Genomic DNA, 19170 nt, shown 5'->3' with positions numbered 1-19170 from the left:
AGAATCTTATAAAGCCCCTGGAACTATATTGTATCATCCCAAGATGGTGGCGCACAGGCCAAAAATTTCCCTCCCAATGTTGATTTGTTGATTTTCTGTATGTTTTAGCCCCTCTCCTCCATGTCTAGGAGATGACAACGTTGTGGAGAAGTTTGGCGTGCCCTTTGTGTCAAAGGATCCGACTCATCTCCCACAATGTGGGATATTTGGCGCCATTCGCTAGCAGACGACATGCAAGCTCAAAGTCACCTGAGAACCATGCTGGACAGGTTTGTATTTTTGACTAGCAGTAACTCATCATCACCTGAAGCATTTGCAATTATGGGTACAGAACAAGTAGGACAAGTATAGATACAAGCAATATCGAATTGGTGTGATACCCAACCCCAGTATTCCTTTTTAAAAAGTGTCCAATGACTTGAATAAGCCATTTCACAGAGATCAGAACACATGTGCAGCAACAGGAATTCTAGGTAATATGTCAAAGGTGAAGGCCCGGAAAAGATGTAAGAATTCAGAGGGGCGAGTAAGAACAGAAAGAAACAAACATGCCGATGCCCGGGATCGAACCCGGGGCATCAGATTACAAATCCAACGTGCAAACCACAACACCAAAAGCTCTAGAGCCACTGGCGTGGTCAGTTTGGCAACGCTTAAACCCAACTGCTACAAGAAACCAAAAACCGCCTGGACATTGTTATGCAAATTGAAACAGTGGTCGAGACAAGTACTGATTTCAATTTCGGGGCCTTAACCTTTGGCAAATTACCTAGAATTCCTGTCACCACACATGCGTTCTGATGAGCCTGAAGAAGCAGTTAGATGCATTCAGATTGTACATCATCAGAAAATTAGTCCTCTTCAACATTTGTAACATTTATATCCTTTTGCAGATTGACATGTCACAGTTTCCAGTGGAGAACATCAGGAATTTCAGTATCATAGCACACGTGGACCACGGCAAGAGCACACTGGCTGACAGACTACTGGAGATCACAGGTATGTTCATGTTTACCTCACTGACGGGAAATAGTGTTAAGTTTTTTGCTTTCTCTTCTTCCCTCCAAACTAATGCCCCATACCAGGCAGATGTCACCATGGCTACTGGTAAAGTAGCAGAAACCCTGTTGTGATCTCAAGTAACATGTAACAAGTGTTAGAACAGAGCTGGAGGGCTAGTCACCTTAAATATTGGTGTGTTTCAGTAAAAAGAAATGGAGCTTACATTGTTATGTTAAACCATGTGAATGTTAAACATCATAATAAATTTACCTGCAAAAATGGTACCTTTCTTTTGATTTCTAGTCTTTCTTTTGATCTCTGCATCTCAATAAAATTGACCCTCCTGTGCCTTGATCACAGGAACCATCTCCCAGGAGGCATCGAACAAGCAGGTGTTAGACAAGCTGCAGGTGGAGAGGGAGCGGGGCATCACGGTGAAGGCACAGACAGCGTCCATGGTCCATCAGTACCAGGGCAAAACCTACCTGCTCAACCTGATCGACACACCGGTGAGCAACGCCTCCTTGTTTATTCTGCTGGTACTGCACTAATAATTGAAGGTACTGTAAATCTTTAAACATTCGTGGTGGTTTTAATTTTCCAGTTTTCATCTTGACCACTGCACTGCAGATTTACGACAGCGAATACATATTTCCCTTGTATGACCTCTACTTGAAGTGTTTCAACTATAGACCTCAACTGAAGGCCTTTATGAGGCATTCCCATGTACAAATTTTCACTTTGACATATTGAGTACAAATCAAAAGTTTTATATCAGACAACAATATTGGACTAGATGATACTAGTAGTAGGATATAAAGTATACCAAGATTTGCATCTTCAATTTTATTTTTGTTGTATGCAGACACACCTCAGTCACCATTGCACATCTAAAGTCATGTTGTCAATCCAATGGTATATTTTTTCTTTACATTAAGGAATGTATCATCTGATTGTTGTCCAACAACATGGGATTTATACTAATAGATACATCACTACCATTGTGAAATAAGCAAGGAATAGAATTGAATAATAGAACATTATATAAGCATAATATAATGTAAACATTCAGTAATGACTATATGTATAGACAGTATATGATATACAGAAATACAAAAAACAATAACGGTACATGTATATGCAAATCTGAATGTTAAAGTAAGTTTACAAGCATCCTATAATTTAAAGACTAGATAAGTGAATCAAGAAATTAGAATGTCCTACATATCCTTGTCCATCTTGACATTTGAAGTACTAGTAGTATTTCAAGTGTAGTTTCAAATAGATGCAGAAGTATTTAAATACATGCATTATATTTGCTTCAATTCAGGAAGTAAAATAATAGTATTGCAAGTCTTTGATGATGTGTCATTGGCATAAAAGAAAATTTGGGTTAGCAATAGTATTTCTAATTTCTGTCTTGTTACTCCCTTACATTCTTGCTGTTTAAGTGATTACATGAAGTCACTTGGATCTCATTCAACTCTGTCTTTCATGTCTTAGCCATGGAATGCAAAGTAATACTCTACCCACTAAACCTATATCTGCATGTTTTTTTATAAGTCTTTACTAGACATCATTCATACACATATTTACTTATGTCAGCTATGGTCACAACAAACAAACAAGTGGTTTTAGCACTATTATGAACCAATGGTTTAACATTCAGTTTATCTATCAGCAAAAAGATATCAGGAGTTACAGTAAAAGAGTAACTGATATTTCCTTCCTCTTTCTCTTGGCATTCCTTATGTCAACATGTGCCAAATGATAACACACTCATACATGTCAGAAGGTACAAGCCAACATTACGGTGTTAAAATATATTGGCATCTCTTACTCAAGGTACCAAAATGTTTGCTATGTTTAGGGTTAAGTTTTAAGTTTTGTCTTCTGGGCTGACAGTGCATGTACATCATACTACATGTTTAGATAACTATCTAAATTAGTCAACTTAATGTTACTTATGAAATAGGTCCTTATCTTAGATTCTTACCAACTTACTGTCAACATTCAAAAATTGTTAGTAGTGCTACAGGACATACTGTATCTGTTAGATGCTATTAATAATGTCTATATCTGCTGCATCTCCATCCTGTTGCCCTGCCGTTTGAAGATGTTTGTCTTGAATGACTCACGTAGACATTGCCAGAAGGCGTCCCTCTGCCGCGGGTTCTCGGGCCACCGCAGATACTTCCTTCCCATCATGACCTTCTGCAGCAGCTTGGGCATTTTGGACTGCGGAACCTCCTCCAGCAGCACGAAGATGAGGTCATCCTTGCTCTTCCCGTAGCGCTTGTTCTTGGACATCTCCAGCTCCCACAGGCACCGCTTGCTCCGCAGAAAGCTACTGGAGATGACGAACATCGTTTTCCGGCTCTCGTCCATCGCGGCGATGATGTTATTCTGATCTTTTGGTCCATCCTCAAAGTCACGAATATCGAGGCACATCTTGTATGTAGGTGGGGGACAGTTCTCGACCTTGGGGATCAGTTCGTCAATGACCCACCAGCGATCGTTGCTGCAGTACGACAGAAAAGCCTCGTACTTGAAGTACTCATCCTCAACTTTCTGTTCAATCTGCTCGCCCTTTTTGCCGCACAGCACGAACCAGCCATACTTGACGCGCCATCGGCAATGGTAGTACAGCACAGCTGCAAGCACGATAACCAGAACAGCCAGGGTGAGAGAAATCCCGAGGGACAGTCCCAGACGGGTGTGGTCTGTGTGGTCACACTTGAGAACCTCCGGGTTGAAATGTTCAAAGTTGACGCCGCGCGAATGCCGTGGGTAGTAACACTCGTAATCTTTCCAGTTTATAAATGCTAAGGTGCTGTTTTCTTCGAACCAATCAAACAACCACTCCATGTCGCATGTGCACGAGAAAGGGTTCCCAGACAAGTCAATCTCTTTTAAGGAACCCAGTCCCTTCAAGAATGTCTCTGAGAAAACAGAAATGTTGTTTTTCTGTAGGTCAAGATGTTGTAGGTAGGGCACTGCTGATCCAAGGCCCTCTGGGCAGCCTCTGATCAAATTTTGAGCCAGGTACAAACTCGTCAGATTTTTGGGTCCAGCGAATAACAACGCAGGTGCTTCAGCTGTAAATGTCATGTTGTTCTGAGACAGGTCAAGCACTTGCAAATCCTTCATCTCTGAGAATGTCTCAGCTTCCAGTGTATGGATCGCATTGTTCGACAAGTTTAGCTTAACAACATGTTCAAGCTGGTGTAGGATCGCCTTGTTCAATATTTGAATCACGTTGCCATTGAGGTCTAGCACTTTTAGAGATGGCAGACCAGCAAAAGCATCTTCCTGTATTACAGAGATCTTGTTAGAGTCTAGCATTATATCTTCTAGCTTCACAAGAGTGCTCTTAGCAAAGGCATGGAAAGGAATCTTTCCCAAGTCATTTCCTGTAAGCTTGATGCTCGTCACTTCAGCCAAGCCTTTGACATTGGTAAGATTCAGGGTCTGTATGCCATTGTTTGTCATGCTTATTGTCTTCAGCGAGCTCAGCCCTTTCATAGGTGGTGGGGTGGGCATCTGTAAGCCTTCGATCACGAGATGTTCCAGCATGAGCAAGTCTTGAAGCAAATCTTGTGGGAAGTCAGCGATGTCACTGGAGTTCAGATACAACACCAGTGCTGAAATCGTGTAGTTATCAGGATCAAATTGAGCGAAGAACGTACAGTTGTCATCGGGAGGGTCTTGCTGCAAGATGTGCTGAATCCGTGCCCTTCTCCTGGTGGGAGGGGTGAGGCCCGAGGCAGGGAGGATATCTGGGTACCCCTCGGAAGGTTGTCCTTCCTGCCGACCCAGTATGTCCAAAGAAGGGACCCCGCTCAGCAGACATTTCGGGATGGACACAACGTCTTCTATGATACAACTCAACGAGCCTTGATAGCCACTCAGGTCTCCCTCTTGACAGAAGACACACGGGCCAACTCCCTGAGTATCACACTCACCTTGCCCAACAGCCTTGGTGCAGAAAAATGTCATCTGGACAAGGAGAAAAACCACAAAGTGCCTCCCTGCCATGGTGGCCTTGATCTGGGTAAGAGTCAGCCTGATACAGTCAGCTGTTTGGTGCCGATGGGGCTTCCTGCCTGCTTCCTGTTGTATATCCCTGCAGAACTGTGCTGGGGTCAGCTGAAAGGGCACAACAACCCTTATGTCACGTCCTATATTTGGAGTCTCAGCAGTTCTTAGAGGGAAGTCCTAATGTAAAAGTGCTGATATCTTGGCACGTGGTGCTGATGTGGTCCTACCAGCCTGTCTTGATCTCTCTGAATGTTTTCAGTTGGTGTAATTCTTGTAGGACCCTGAAAAACAGTGTAACACTGTATATGAAAGTGTAACACAGGTTGCAGCCAGGTTAGCGTCACCTCGCAAAAAGCAGTGCCTTGTTCTGTCCCCTGGTTGATCATAAACCCAGAGTTGTTGACTAGGCAAACATGGCTGCTGCGCAACTTGCTGTCAAAACATGGAACAGGCACTACAGGCAATAGGGAAGTGGAGATAAAGCTGCACTGGTAAAATGAAAGCAGAAAATTCTTAGCATTTTGCAGTGAGCAGTCTTACCTCACATGTGGTAAGCATCAGCTGGCGATGATGTCATCACTGAGGATGAGGTCATGTTTCTCCAGGCAGCTGGGGCAAAGGTTGGGTGGGAGTGGGTTGCCATGGCAACAGGTGTTAGTCTTTGCCCTGCAGCACTCCACTTACCTGGACAAGATTGAAGATATTTTTGGCTCCCTGGTCGGAGATTAACAGTGTCGTGTGAGTGACTGTAGAGCTCCCTTAAGTTAAACATTTACAGAACAAAGACTTACAATTAATACACAATAAAATTCTACTCAATAAGTATTTATAGAATATATTGTATATATAGAATATATACTTATCAATGCATACTTTATAATTTTATGTGAATGATTCAAGACGTCTGACCTCCACATGGGAATGTTGAATGTGTGACTATCTATATTGTTTGATAAACATATACTTGTAACAACTTGTCATGTTGCGATTACTTACATTTCTCAGATGTAACTTTAAAGAATAATTCCTGGCTCAGTAAATCTAAAATGGAAGCATATCTGTAGTTTAGGGTCATGTAGATTTTATGATGTTTTGTGTTTCAGGGTCATGTAGATTTTATGATGTTTTTATGTGTTTCAGGGTCATGTAGATTTTATGATGTTTTTATGTGTTTCAGGGTCATGTAGATTTTAACTATGAGGTGTCCAGGTCCCTGGCTGCCTGTCAGGGAGTGCTGCTATTGGTGGATGCTAATCAGGTGGGATAATCTCAGTTCAAATGTTTGTTCTACATTGCATTTTACCTATGAAAAAAGTATAGCACCAAAACAGGTATCGATGATTTTTTTCTAGCAAACAGAAACAGGAAGTCTTTTTTTTTTTAATTTTTACTAACTTCACTTTCACATGACATATGATGATAAGGAGGCAGAACTTGAGTTTCAACAACACGTTTGTTAAATGGCTGTGACATTGTTTCACAATTTCTCTGTTTTCAGGGAGTACAGGCCCAAACTGTTGCAAACTTTTACCTGGCGTTTGAGGCAGAGTTAGCCATCATACCAGTCATTAACAAGGTAAATACATCCAATGCCATTTAATACCATTGAACTTTGAAGGACAAACTTCTAAGTAAGGACACCTTTTTTCAAACAAATTTCCTGAACATCAATTAAAAACATAGGGTAGATTATTGCTCTTACACCAGTAGAAACACTTCTCAATAACACAGGTTATATTCTAAACCTTCCTATAAAATTATCATGCACTCTTCCTTTAATCAACAGATAGATCTTAAACAGGCGGATGTAGAGTCCACTGAAGAACAGATGAGACGACTCTTTGATTTTAAAAATGAGGATTTATTTAAGGTAAGGCTTATCGTTTTCCCTATCCTGACCAAAGAAATTTCTATTCCTTCAACGTGCAAACTGAAATTATTACAGTCCTTATCATGATTGTGCTTTTCATTTAACATGTTTTTGTTATTATTTAATACTGGTTATTTTTTTCCAGATATCAGCCAAACTAGGGATAAATTGTGAAGAAATTCTGGATGCAGTGATCCAGAGAATACCACCGTAAGTAGACTATTATAGATGCTTTAGCTTGAAGCTTTTCTACTTTTCTATTTTTCTACTTCTACTTTTAGGTAGATGGCTTTTAGCGCTATGACAAGGTGGGGCAAGTTTCAGCCCCCTGACATTTGATTTTAAATCTACAGGGGTGTTTTTGTCAAGACATTCCAATGAGGATAACTGCAGAAATGAACGTCGAATTTTCATCATCTTAGGCATGTAGGTAGCTTGGGCAAGGATGTTCATAATAACAAAGACTAATGATTAGATTTTGGGCCCCCTAGTATGTCATTTGCATAACATTTACAAAAGCTCTTAATATTTTATGGAGGTATGAGGTCGTTAAACTCTAGTTGATAAGAGTTTGTGTGACTTTATCAAATAACATATAAAATAAAATGTAATGAGTAACACTTTTATATCTACAGACATCATTGGTCACAACAAACCTGGTATATTTGGCAAAGGTATGTGTTCGTGGAACTCTAGTTGATAATACAATCCAGAAAAAAACATTACGGGCTTGTGCATAAATGGGGGAATGTACGGGGAGATGTAGCGTCAATGCTACACTCTAAATTCAGGAAGGCAGCTGCTACGTATTGCGATGAATTGGACAGACTGGCTTTGTCTTTCGTTTATGTCAGGCTTTTATCAAGCTCTGAGTAGAATTCACTGAATACGCCCTACGCTGCATTGGATAGGTCCAGCTGCGAATTTCGTGGAATTAGAACGGCTGATGGCCCTCTAAGGCCACACAGCACCATTTCAATAGCGGGTTCCTCAGTAACTTGGATAGACAGTGACCGTTTCATCATCTGCATCGATCACCACTAGCTGCTCATTTGGTCCCACGGCAACATACATCCCAGCTTTCAGTCCAGTGGCCATGTGGCGAACGAGCACACCGTTGCTTGTAAACATCGAGACCCGCTTGTGCTGGTGATCTGCTACGAGAATGTGGCCGGATCTGTCCGTACAGATGCCCATGGCATTCATGATTGCACCATGGCTACCTCCTGGGCCTGCAAACCTTATCAGGAGCTGTCCTGTCAGATTATACACGTGTACGAAGCCGTTTGATGACATCGCAATGTTCCCGTCTATGTTGTAGGTGACGTACCGTGAAACTAACATTTTTTTGCTAAACACTCCGATCAGCGAGCCATCCTTCTGAAATATCAGCACCTTCTCACTGTTTGGTCTCGTCACAACAACGTGGCCATTCCGACAGTTCACGGCGATTCCGCCGAAGCGTCCGTCTTGCTGGATTGAAAACATTGACAAGCCATGGCCGTACCTGCTGTACCGTACAACAAAGTCGCCAGCAAACACCGCCGCCCCAACCAACCACAAGTTGTTCTGGCCATCCATAGTGATATCTTCTGGTGACAGCATTTGACCCGCCATTCCCGGCACAGTGGTTGGGAAATGACGAAGGTAAGCGCCCTCCATACTGAAGACTTGTACCCGACGGTTGTCGTGATCAGCCACGAATATCTCATTCTTAGACGAAACGACAACTCCAGTAGGACGAGCGAATTGTCCTGGTCCTGATCCTTTCCTGCCAAAAGTGACTTTTTGTCGGCTACCTTCTACAGCTGTCGTTTCTGGAAAAAAGTCGTGATCGTCATAACTTGATTCAATTCTTCAAGCCTTACTGTTGAGTACTGTAAAGACTGGAGTACCTTAGGTGCAATGCTGATTTTAAAGAATGTTTTTACATTATGGGACTGCACAAACCTTGATAGCATGACATGCAGTTCTGTCCCTATTCGTCTCTTAAAAAAGTGGAAAACTGTTAAATTTTGGTCTGCTTAAGATGGAAAATCGTAACTGGTTCACAAAGAGATTTACATATTTATATCTTTATTTCAATTTGACTCTTTAACATTTCTGTCGATGAACACTCTAAAAATGTGTTCCTCGAATTTCTATCAGTATGTTTAGCATATTCATGCTCACCATCAGTGCTGCTGGGGATATGAACGACCTTGTATGCACTTGTCATAGGTACTAAACCTCCGGTCTTGTTGCTGGTAGCGTCCTGGTAAGATAAGGATGCATAGGGGAAAAGACCATTTTGCTAAGTCGTAAGCTGGCTACAATAAAGCAATCATATCATAATACTTCATAAACGATACAATAAGTAATATAAATCACATAAATAATATAATCAATATATATAATATAGAGAGAGAGGGAGGGACACAGACAGAGAGAGATGGAGAGACGAAGGACAACAACAAACTTACCGTATGAGTAGAATCCGGTACAGCAGTGACCAGAGCTGCACTACCTGTCAAAAGTCGCCAGGGGCGCTCACTCGGGGAGCACGGCGTGTTTGTGGTTGGTGTCTGGAAAAGCAAATGGGATTAGATCATCTTTATGTGCAAACTGCCTTTATGCAAAGCAATCAAATCATTCATTGAATTTCCAGGGGCTGGTTTGATGTGCAGATAAATCAATCAACCAGGCAGGCAATGTGATCAAATAAACACAGCTTCATACATATATGCAGTCATTTTTTCTCTTGGATTGTATCTTTAGCCGTTTTTCATAAACTACAACCCTGTTTGACTGTACAACATGTTGTTAACTGAAATCAATATTCCTTTCTATTACAACACAAACACAGCAGATTCTATACATTGATATTATATATAACATTTGTAAAGTTGAAGGATACAGCACAGTACAGAAACATGGTAAATCTTACCAGGTCTTTTGAGAGCGCACTTACCTGTAGTGTTACTAGATGCGGGCGTGTTTTTGTGGTCTCACTGATGAACATTCCAAACAACATGGCTGCCACAGCAAAGCACGACATGATGACAACGCAAAGTCCCTTACGGTGGTAGAGGAAAGGGCGGATCCAGTCGGGATGAGCTGGTTGCTCCTCTGAACGGTCTGAGAAGAAAGAGGTTTAAATTTTTAAATGCTTTGGACCATATAATCGAAATGTGATATCACTATCTCAAAAGTGATCGTGAGGTTTTAATGTGTCTTTTTTTCTTTCTTTATTCACAATGATACAAGTCATTACCCAGTTTACAATTTGGTACAACCTACTGATGGGGAAACGCTTGTGAGCAGCAGAATGATAATAACCAATTGTGTAAGTAAGTGAGTTAGTTTGGGAGGGTAAGTGAATGAGTGACTGACTTAGTAAGTGGCTTAAGCATTGAGGTTACAACCCGCTGTATGTACAAATTACGTGCTGTCTACGTGCCGAAACGTGGGCAATATTTTGGGATCCATAAGTGGTAAGTACCGCCTCTGTACTACCTCGTACGGAATCCGACAGATTTTAGAGCACGAAGACACGCTGTAGAACTTAACGTGCCATCGGGCCTTATGTGTCAGTACGGGCAAGGCGCTTGCCTTGTATAGCCTGAACGTTTTCAGAAGTACGTGCCGGACGTGGCCTCAAAAAAAAATGTACAGACAAATTGCACGTACAGCGGGTTGTGCCCTTAGCTTTAGTGTGTGAGAAGGGTGACTATCTTCTAATTTATGATCAACAGTTTGACTTACCAGCTGATGAGGAACCAGTGTGATCAGCTGCTCGCTCTAAGCTTCGGTTTTGCCCAGTCATGGCAGTTCCCCCTCTGACAGCCTGACCAGGGACAACATCACGTATCACTACCAGTTCTGGCTCTTCGTACGCACCCGATGGTGTTGAGTAGACATCTTCTGGAGTGGCCGCTGTTTCTGTTCTCATAGTGAATATTTGGTTGTTGGGAACATTACTTGGCAGCACGGATTGTGCTTCTTCATAAATACCTGATGGTGTCGAGCAAACGTCCTCTGGAGCTGTCACTGTTTCTGTTTTAACTGACTGACCAGAGAGCAGGTTGCTTGGCTGTACTGGTTCCCCTTCTTCATAAATACCTGATGTTGTCGAGTAGCAATCTTCTGGGGCAGCCGCTGTTTCTGCTCTTAGCTTGACTGTTTTGTTGATGGGAACGTTACTTGGTTTCAAAAGCTGTGCTTCTTTATAAACACCTGATGGCGTTGAATAGAGGTCTTCTGGAGCGTTTGCTGTTTCTGTCCTGACCGTATGAGCAGAGGGGACATTTTTCGCCACTACCGGTTGTGCTTCCTCATAGGTACCTGATGTTGTTGAGTAGAATCCGTCCGGATCGACTGCCTGACTACTTTCCCCCATCACTGCCAACTGCTGTCCATCGTAGTCTCAAACTGATAGTATCAATCAACGGTCCTCCTGTTGGCGTTACTCTTACTACTCCTACTCTGTAAACATTGAACACTAGTTCAGGAGGCAAGTCACAGTTTCGATAGCAAAGAGTTTGTGCTGCTGTCTGCTGGAGGGAGTGAATCAACTCAATTGATCTAGAGAACAATCCCCACTGAAAACAAAACTGAACAGAAGTGTGGAGTTTGGATATTTTCTTTTTGCTGTGTTTTATACAATTCCAGGCCTTCCCATCAGCAGTAGCGAAAAAATAATTGTCTAGATCTTCCAAAATGGGACATGATTGCTTTTTTCCACCCAGACCAATTTGAAATGATATAAAAGTCCTTTTTATTTCATTATTGCCTTCACCAGAGTGGCAGAAGTTATGGAAACGGTTTAGCCAGGACTTTTGGGGTCTATATGTAGGTCAACCGCATATAACTCAAAAAAGTGTGGACGGATTTTGATAATAGTTGATAGGTGTGCAGCGGTTGTGGAAAGGAAGGTCAAGTTCAAAAATGGTATACCTGGCATTTTCCTACAGATCCCCAGGGACTTTTGTACGTAGGTGCATTTGTCTGTGAACAAGATAACTCAAGATGTTGTTGATGGATATTTAATGATATTTGGTTGGTAGGTAGAGGTTACAAAAAGGAAGGTCAAGTTCGAATAAGGTGTACCTGGCGTTTTCCTACTGGTCCCCAGGGAACTTTGTACGTAAGTGCATTTGGCTGTAAACAACATAACTCGAGATATACAAAGAACAATATACAATATAACACATAATTGGTGGAATACGTTAAGGACCTCTACAATATAGGACCATCATAACACCCACAATTGATAAGGTCTCAAAAACAGACAATTCTTTATAATAACCCTTGTTTATTTGGCGAAGATATGAGTTTGTGGAACTCTAGTTGTGCATGTGTAGTACAGTGCGTAATGTTATTCTATTTCTCCCACCCAGGCCTAAGTCTGATCCCAGCAAACCCTGGAAGGCCCTCCTGTTTGACTCCACGTACAACCACTTCCGCGGGGCTGTGACCAACGTGGCTGTTATAGATGGGAAGGTGCAGCAGGGGGACAAGATCAGCTCTGCCCACAACAGCAAGGTGTACGAGGTGCAGGAACTGGGGATCATGAGCCCGGACTACCAGTCTACTCAGGAACTGTTAGTACATTGTACAACATTTAGCAAATGAAATAGTAACTTGATAGATCTCTTTTGGAGTTTGTAACTTTTGTTCAACGCACCTCAAATTTTTGGTAGCACATCCTTCAACCGTCTTCAGGAGTGGCAATTCAATTACTCTGAGCACGTGACTTTAGGGACAAAATGAATCATACCAACATTGATAAGCCTTCATGCTGAGAAATTTTTATGTCTTTCTCTTTGTCTGAAGTACCCATTATACAGGAACTATGATAATGAGAATGATTAGACATTTTTGACATGTGTGAAGTAGTTAAAGTCTGTTCTTTTGTACTATCATTGTTACTCTTATTTTTTTAATCTCTTCCTTGATATTCAGAAAAGATTTAAACCTTTGAAACTTTATTTCTCTATCAGCTTTGCAGTCCCCATAGGGGCTGAATTACATTCATTCTTACAACATTCGTATCACTTGCCATAACTCTTCAATCATCATCATTACACTTCAATGATTTAAGATAAAAGTAGAATAAAACATCAGAATAATAGAAAGAAAAGGTGCTCTATCTTACCTCTCTCCCTCCCACAGACATGCTGGACAGGTAGGTTACCTGATAGCTGGGATGAAGTCTATCCAGGAGGCCAGGATAGGCGACACCTTACACCTGTCCTCCTCACCTGTGGAACCACTCCCTGGCTTCAAACCTGCCAAACCCATGGTACAGCCATGCTTGTTTTTTGTATCATCTTTCAGTCAGTGAATTAAGAGGATTGTCAAGATTGTATTATGATTTTTCTCACTGAATTTTCAACTGACACATTCACTTCAGACCTTAAAGAAAGTCTCAAGTTGCTACTAGTAATGGGTTGTGCTACCTTCCAAAACAGGTGCGCTTCTGAAACATAACTCTGGTAGTGTCATCATAGACAGAATCATTAAGTAATGCAGGCATATTTGTAGTCACACCATTCAACAGTATACAATGTCATATAGTAGTTTTCTCTATGTTTTTTATTATCCAAAATGAAGTGCCTTATTCAATTTTCCCAGTTACAAATTTGAAGCAAGAACTTTTTCATCTTTTCTAGGTGTTTGGTGGAATCTTCCCCATGGAGCAGTCAGAATACCGTGACCTAAAGGTTGCTGTGGACAGGTTGACCTTAAATGACTCCAGTGTAACTGTGGCTAAGGACAGCAGGTAAGTGGAAATTAGAGAACATACATGTAGGGAGATCCCTCTAGTGACAGGCAGAAAAAGTGCAGCTCCTCTTTGTTTCATCAAGACAAAAGTGTAGCTAACTTTTTTTTTATATCTTTCTTTGCAGCTAAAACTATTAAAAGTCAACCTCAGCTTACAATGTGCACCTGAACAAGATTGCAATCTTCAGGCATGTTAAATAGAAACATTCCAGTACCTGTACCTACACACAGCCTCCTCTGCCTTGTCTGCTAAACGGGGATGTGGTTTCCACTTTTGTGTGCATGGCTTGTAACCAGCTGTTAGCCAATCAGAGAATTAACTATTATACCATTTTCACAAGAATGAATATTCAGTCCTTCCCTTGCTGTCACAACAAAACAGCCCTGCCCTGGGCCTGGGGTTCAGGCTAGGCTTCCTGGGGCTGCTGCACATGGAGGTCTTCAACCAGAGACTGGAGCAGGAGTACAACGCTACTGCCATAGTCACAACCCCAAGTGTTCCATGTAAAGGTGGGCAATTACAGTCAAACTTCTCTGCTGCTAAAGCTCACATGTTGCTTTCTTGCAAGAAGTAACGTCGCTAATGTTGGTTAGATCTCCAGTGTAGTGAAAAAAAAAGAAGTTATTGCTCTCTCTTCGCAGCCAGAGGCTGAACTGTACATGTGAGGAACTTACAAGTCTAAAATTGCAAGGGTCTGTAATCAACAGTCAAGTGACCTCAGTACTACATAAGTGCCCCAGCTGCGGCCATTGGATTGAAAGGTTTAAACCACACTGAAACCAGGAACGACCCCTGCTCAATAAGTGTGGCAGGTTCTACAATGTTCTCAAGGTGTGGCGCTCCTCATGAACTGTTCTTCCTGTGTATCCCCAGCTCGTCTGAGCAGTGAGAAACTCATCAAACAGTACAAGACAGACGAGATCACCATCTTCAGTCCAGCAGAGGTGAACTTCAACTTCTCTTGATTTACATTGTGAATATTGAGCACATAAATATTCAACATTTTTGGATATTTTGTATATATGTGACACGAGTATTCAGTAATACTAGTACATGCCAGTCATTGCCCAATTGGCAGTACTGTATGATAGGGGTGGGTACCGGTACAGAAAATTCAGGTCCAGGTCCGGTTCAGGTCCAAAGGATCAGGTCCAGGTCCGGACCTGAACCTGGACCTGATTCAGTATGTGAAACCATATGAATGGACGATACTCAAAACAATGGTCCATTTCGCTACAAAAAAGTATGTTTGACATTGTGGAGTATTTGACTCCCACTGGCGTTCTAAAATCCTGCAAGACTAACTGCCTCTGTACGATTGACTGCAAAACTTTGTAGAAATGACTGTAGTCTGCTTCGCCCTTGTTATTTTCTTCGATCGGTAAGGATGCATGAATTCCTGATAATATAGTCTGTTCATTTTCGAAAAGGTCCAACATCCGGTCCACCGAATTTTTTCAGGTCCGGTTTTTCCGGACCGGTACAATACGAAAAACCGGTTTTGTACCGGTACACTGTACCGGTACCCAGCCCTACTGTATGATCTAGTAACCTGGGTCAATATTTGGATAAGGATGGGTACAGTCTTACTGAAGACACCTTCATTACCTCCGTGAGAAACAGATTTTTGAGTGTGTCTACAGCTGTGTGTGTGTCTTTTCTGTGAATGTAATTGTGTTTGTGTTTCTTGACAAATTTTGTAGTCAGCATAACTTAAAAACCTCTAGATGGATATAACATTATAAGGATGTGGGTCATTGTTGGAAAGACAAAAGTCAAGGTCAGTTTTGGGCCCCATATAATGCCATATGAAGTTGCAACAACACAATCCTATTTTACATAGTTCCCAGAGAAGAGAGATGTCACAGAGTACCTGGAGCCTATCGTCATGGGAACCATCATCACACCAGACGTTCACCTCAACAAGATATTCAGCCTCTGTGAGGTGAGAAGAGTCTTGAGTTCTGAGAGAAGTGGCTTTGCTTTCAAAAAGATCAATGTATCAAACAAAGGGAGCAGATATTTTTTTAACAATTTTGAAAGATTTAAAAGCTTTGCAGACTTGCCTCATAGTAAGAACACAACAAAAGCATCAAGAATTTGAATAGTAGATCAGTAAAAATCAATGTTTCCAGAATTCACCTTATGGAACTTTGTTTCCAGGCCAAAAGAGGAGAACAGGTGGATTTTACCTACATTGATGCGTCACGAGTGCTGCTGAAGTACAAGCTGCCACTCAACGAGATTGTGGTGGACTTTTACGACCTTCTCAAGTCCATCACTTCAGGCTATGCAAGGTAAAAAGGACATCCATAGGACTTAGATCCATCAGAACGAAGGCATTGTTTTTGTTTGTCACGGTGTGTGCATCTTTGTTCTCACTGGCCCAGGTCTATATAGCGTTGCCCTGAGTTGGCATTCATCTGTCTCGGAAGACAATGGTAGGAAGACAGGGTGGGTTAGGTGACCCATCTGCTTGGCCTGCACATGACATTTAAGGTGAAGGAGGGGTGTGCACTTCCTTCTCCACCCTCTTGTCTACTGGCGCACTAAGTCTCACAGGGATAAGAACTGCGTGCAACGTGTAAGACGTATCAAGAAGTACATGATGACAAATAAGCAAGAAATTCACAAGAGCCACGAAGTATAAGATCTTTGATTTCTTGTGTCTGTAACTTTAAGTCTTCTAGAGTCCCAAGTGTGTGCTGATAAAACATTGAAAAATTGAATGTGAATATTGATAGATGCACATTTGAGACAGTTATGCATATAAGTAGTAAGTACCAGTAATGTGCTGTCTTTGATTAGACAAAATTCACTTTTTCAATACTCAGTTTTGATTACGAGGATCACAGCTATGAACCATCAGATCTGGTCAAGCTGGATGTCCTTCTCAATGGTCAAGTCATCAATGAACTGTCCACCATTGTGCACAAAGACAAGGCCTACCCAGTGGGGAAGACTCTTGCCTCTAAACTGAAGGATGTCATCCCCAGACAGCTGTATGAGGTCGTCATTCAGGCAGCCTTGGGAAACAAAGTCATAGCCAGGGAAACGTATGTAGGCACCTTGTGTGTTTGACATTTAGTCTTTGAATATTTTCTTGTCTTTGAAGATTTGATTTTAATTTGATACATTACTTAAGTCAGACTTAATATGTTATTGTTTGTTCCAGGATAAGGGCCTATAAGAAGAATGTGTTGGCAAAATGTGTAAGTCATCCTGCTTGCTGTTTTCAATTTAACTTCTGAATCGAGAAAACTTGAAGATAGCCTTTCCTTGCCAATGCTCGTTTACCTCCATACATACAACCATGCTTCTGCTATAGTCATAGAAATGTAGTAGGACTAGTTAATGTTGTTTGAAAGTGTTTTTCAACTAATCATAAATGTTCTTTTTTTCCACAAATTTGAGTGGAAGCCATCCAATAACTTTTCCTGGTCATTTTTTTAGTTGTTTTCTTTTATTAAAAACATCATATTAAATGGCAGAAAGAATAATGAACAGACAAGAGTGAGTGAAGTGTGGTTTGAAATGGTATTGTGTTGACATGTTTGATAGCTCATTGATTGTGCAATCCCTTTGGAAACCATTGTTGAGTCACTGCCAATAACAATGTCCTTTCCTTGTCCAGTACGGCGGAGACATCTCCAGAAAGATGAAACTTCTTAAGAGGCAGGCGGAAGGAAAGAAGAGGATGAAGAAAATTGGAAATGTGGATATTCCAAAAGATGCTTTCATATCTGTACTAAAAAGATGACACCACTTGATATAGATGTAGGATACACTGCCTGAATATTCTTCACTGGGTCCATTCAGACAAAGGCTTTGTTGTTCCTGAGATGAATTTTATTGATTTCATTGTTAATTTAAAAGTGCACCATATTGCAACATGCAGTGCTGTAATATATACATGGAGCATTATCAGTAAAAGATTTACACTAAACCAAGACATTTCAAGGAGCCATTAAGGCACAAGTAAAACTTCATATGCTGCCTGCTATAGTATAGTTAGAAGTAAAAAATATACATAATGAATTTCTAATCAATGAATAACATAAACATTGTTGGCATTGCAATAAACCATGCACGTGTCATTTAAAAGGTATGTTTAGTATGGCTATTCTTGTTTGCTTTATATTAGATAGTTATTTGCTTGAGAAGAAATTCAGCAGGAAAATTACTTTAAGAATGACTACAAAAATAATACAAGTCATTGGTTCCCTATAGTAATTTCTACACACACACACAGGACAGACCTAAAGTAATGAAAAAATGTGTTGTTTGAAATATGTAAAATGACTCTTAAATTCATAATCAGTAGTCTTAGCCTTATAACATGAGAAACTCCCCCTGAGGAGAACTATATAGCAGCACCAGGCACATTTCAGTTGTCAACTTGATCAGTCCTTGATTCCAAGTTGTGTTTTCTGCCTGTGGAATCTCTCCCTTATGAAGTAGTACACTTGGTAGTCCAGCTTTAACCTTTCTCTCATTATCTTCTGACTTCTGGGAGAAGGAGGTGATCTGTTTACAGTTCTTTGTTCTTCCAGAAGTTGCGTCTCTGAAAAATGGAAAAGTTCGGCACAATATGTTATGTAAACAGCATTTTGTACATGTCCATGGTGTCAGTGTCACTATCACCCCTAATGTTGAGGAATTAACGACATCATTGTTAATACAAGCAAACAAAAGACGGAGACTTTCAATGCCATCCGGTGATGGTGAATCATTTCCAAAAGAGATGAAGCGTCTATCTATATTATAGATGAAGTAAAAAAATTGTTCTCAAATTAGAAACGTACATCTTATTTTATCTATCTATCGATTCTGTCTGTTTGACTTTCGGAGCACTACAGGAGATGTGATAACCAGTCTTCTCCACCTTTCTCGTTTCTACTGATCTTGTCAGTGTTTCACTTAGTGCCATGTCAGTCCATTCTCTAATGTTCGTTTCCGTTGTTGACCAAAACGTTCAGAGCTTATAAAGGCTTAGTTTCTATTGAAGTGAATGGGTTGAAAATCATTACAACTACTGTTTAGTGTTTATTGAACTTGAGTTCTTATATAACGTTATAAGTAGTTTAAAGGAAAATTGAGTTTGATACATACGCTGGGTTAGTTCTTTCCACGTGTCATGAGCTCCGCGGAAGAACTGCGGCATGACCACCTCCAGGACCTTCAGGAAGCTGCTGAACTCCTCCAGTACCCCGACCACAGCGTAGTGCCTCCTGATGTTCTCTTTGGCTCTTTCCACTGCCGCCTGGGAAGGCTGTCTGGACGAGTTAACAAAATAGTTTAAAAGTACTTTATGAAATACACGACGTATGTTTTTACTTTCGTCCTGCAGGTTTATCCAACTCTTACAGCCCTGTCATATTTTGAACATTTATTATGAGGGTTTCAATTAGAAGGAAACTGGGGCCAAGTGGCCGCTGAATGTCACGTCATGAAATGGGAGGGGGGGGGTTCTGTGTTGTTGTTTTTTTTT

At 41.1% G+C, this 19170-nt stretch overlaps 3 protein-coding genes across 3 annotated transcripts in view; 1 reads left to right on the top strand and 2 right to left on the bottom strand.

The window, feature by feature from the left end:
* Positions 1–13: 13 nt before the first annotated feature.
* On the top strand, positions 14–17715 carry LOC118419119 (translation factor Guf1, mitochondrial-like). Its single transcript, XM_035825421.1, has 17 exons — positions 14–269; positions 894–999; positions 1363–1511; positions 6221–6301; positions 6542–6619; positions 6830–6913; positions 7059–7123; positions 12292–12495; positions 13067–13196; positions 13567–13676; positions 14061–14188; positions 14553–14623; positions 15523–15624; positions 15843–15976; positions 16514–16735; positions 16855–16891; positions 17314–17715. The coding sequence occupies exons 1-17, from the start codon at positions 132–134 to the stop codon at positions 17437–17439; spliced, it is 1965 nt and encodes a 654-aa protein (XP_035681314.1). The 5' UTR covers positions 14–131; the 3' UTR covers positions 17440–17715.
* On the bottom strand, positions 1834–5771 carry LOC118419120 (toll-like receptor 2). The gene has a single exon (XM_035825422.1). It carries the CDS (start codon positions 5038–5040, stop codon positions 3076–3078), a length of 1965 nt encoding a protein of 654 aa, XP_035681315.1. The 5' UTR covers positions 5041–5771; the 3' UTR covers positions 1834–3075.
* Positions 17716–17895: 180 nt separating the features above from the next.
* LOC118419124 (uronyl 2-sulfotransferase-like) overlaps positions 17896–19170 on the bottom strand; it is a 4331-nt gene continuing 3056 nt past the window's right edge. Inside the window, exons 6-7 of the mRNA XM_035825432.1 lie at positions 18792–18955; positions 17896–18243 (exon numbers count right to left, since the gene is read on the bottom strand). Coding sequence (XP_035681325.1) covers positions 18083–18243; positions 18792–18955 — 325 coding nt within the window. The 3' untranslated portion in view covers positions 17896–18082. The remainder of the gene's footprint in view (positions 18244–18791; positions 18956–19170) is intronic.

This window comes from Branchiostoma floridae, chromosome 7 (assembly GCF_000003815.2).
Source record: "Branchiostoma floridae strain S238N-H82 chromosome 7, Bfl_VNyyK, whole genome shotgun sequence".
Taxonomy (NCBI): domain Eukaryota; kingdom Metazoa; phylum Chordata; class Leptocardii; order Amphioxiformes; family Branchiostomatidae; genus Branchiostoma; species Branchiostoma floridae.
The sequence above is the reverse complement of the archived record's forward strand: the minus strand, read 5'-3'. Positions and strand labels throughout refer to the sequence as shown.

Excerpts from the sequence above, each read along its gene's own strand:
- LOC118419119 (XM_035825421.1), top strand. The coding sequence starts at position 132 with ATGACAACGTTGTGGAGAAGTTTGGCGTGCCCTTTGTGTCAAAGGATC. Across the intron at positions 1,512-6,220 it reads TCAACCTGATCGACACACCG|GGTCATGTAGATTTTAACTA; the intron begins GTGAGCAACGCC and ends TATGTGTTTCAG. Across the intron at positions 15,977-16,513 it reads ATCACTTCAGGCTATGCAAG|TTTTGATTACGAGGATCACA; the intron begins GTAAAAAGGACA and ends TTCAATACTCAG.
- LOC118419120 (XM_035825422.1), bottom strand. The coding sequence starts at position 5,040 with ATGGCAGGGAGGCACTTTGTGGTTTTTCTCCTTGTCCAGATGACATTT.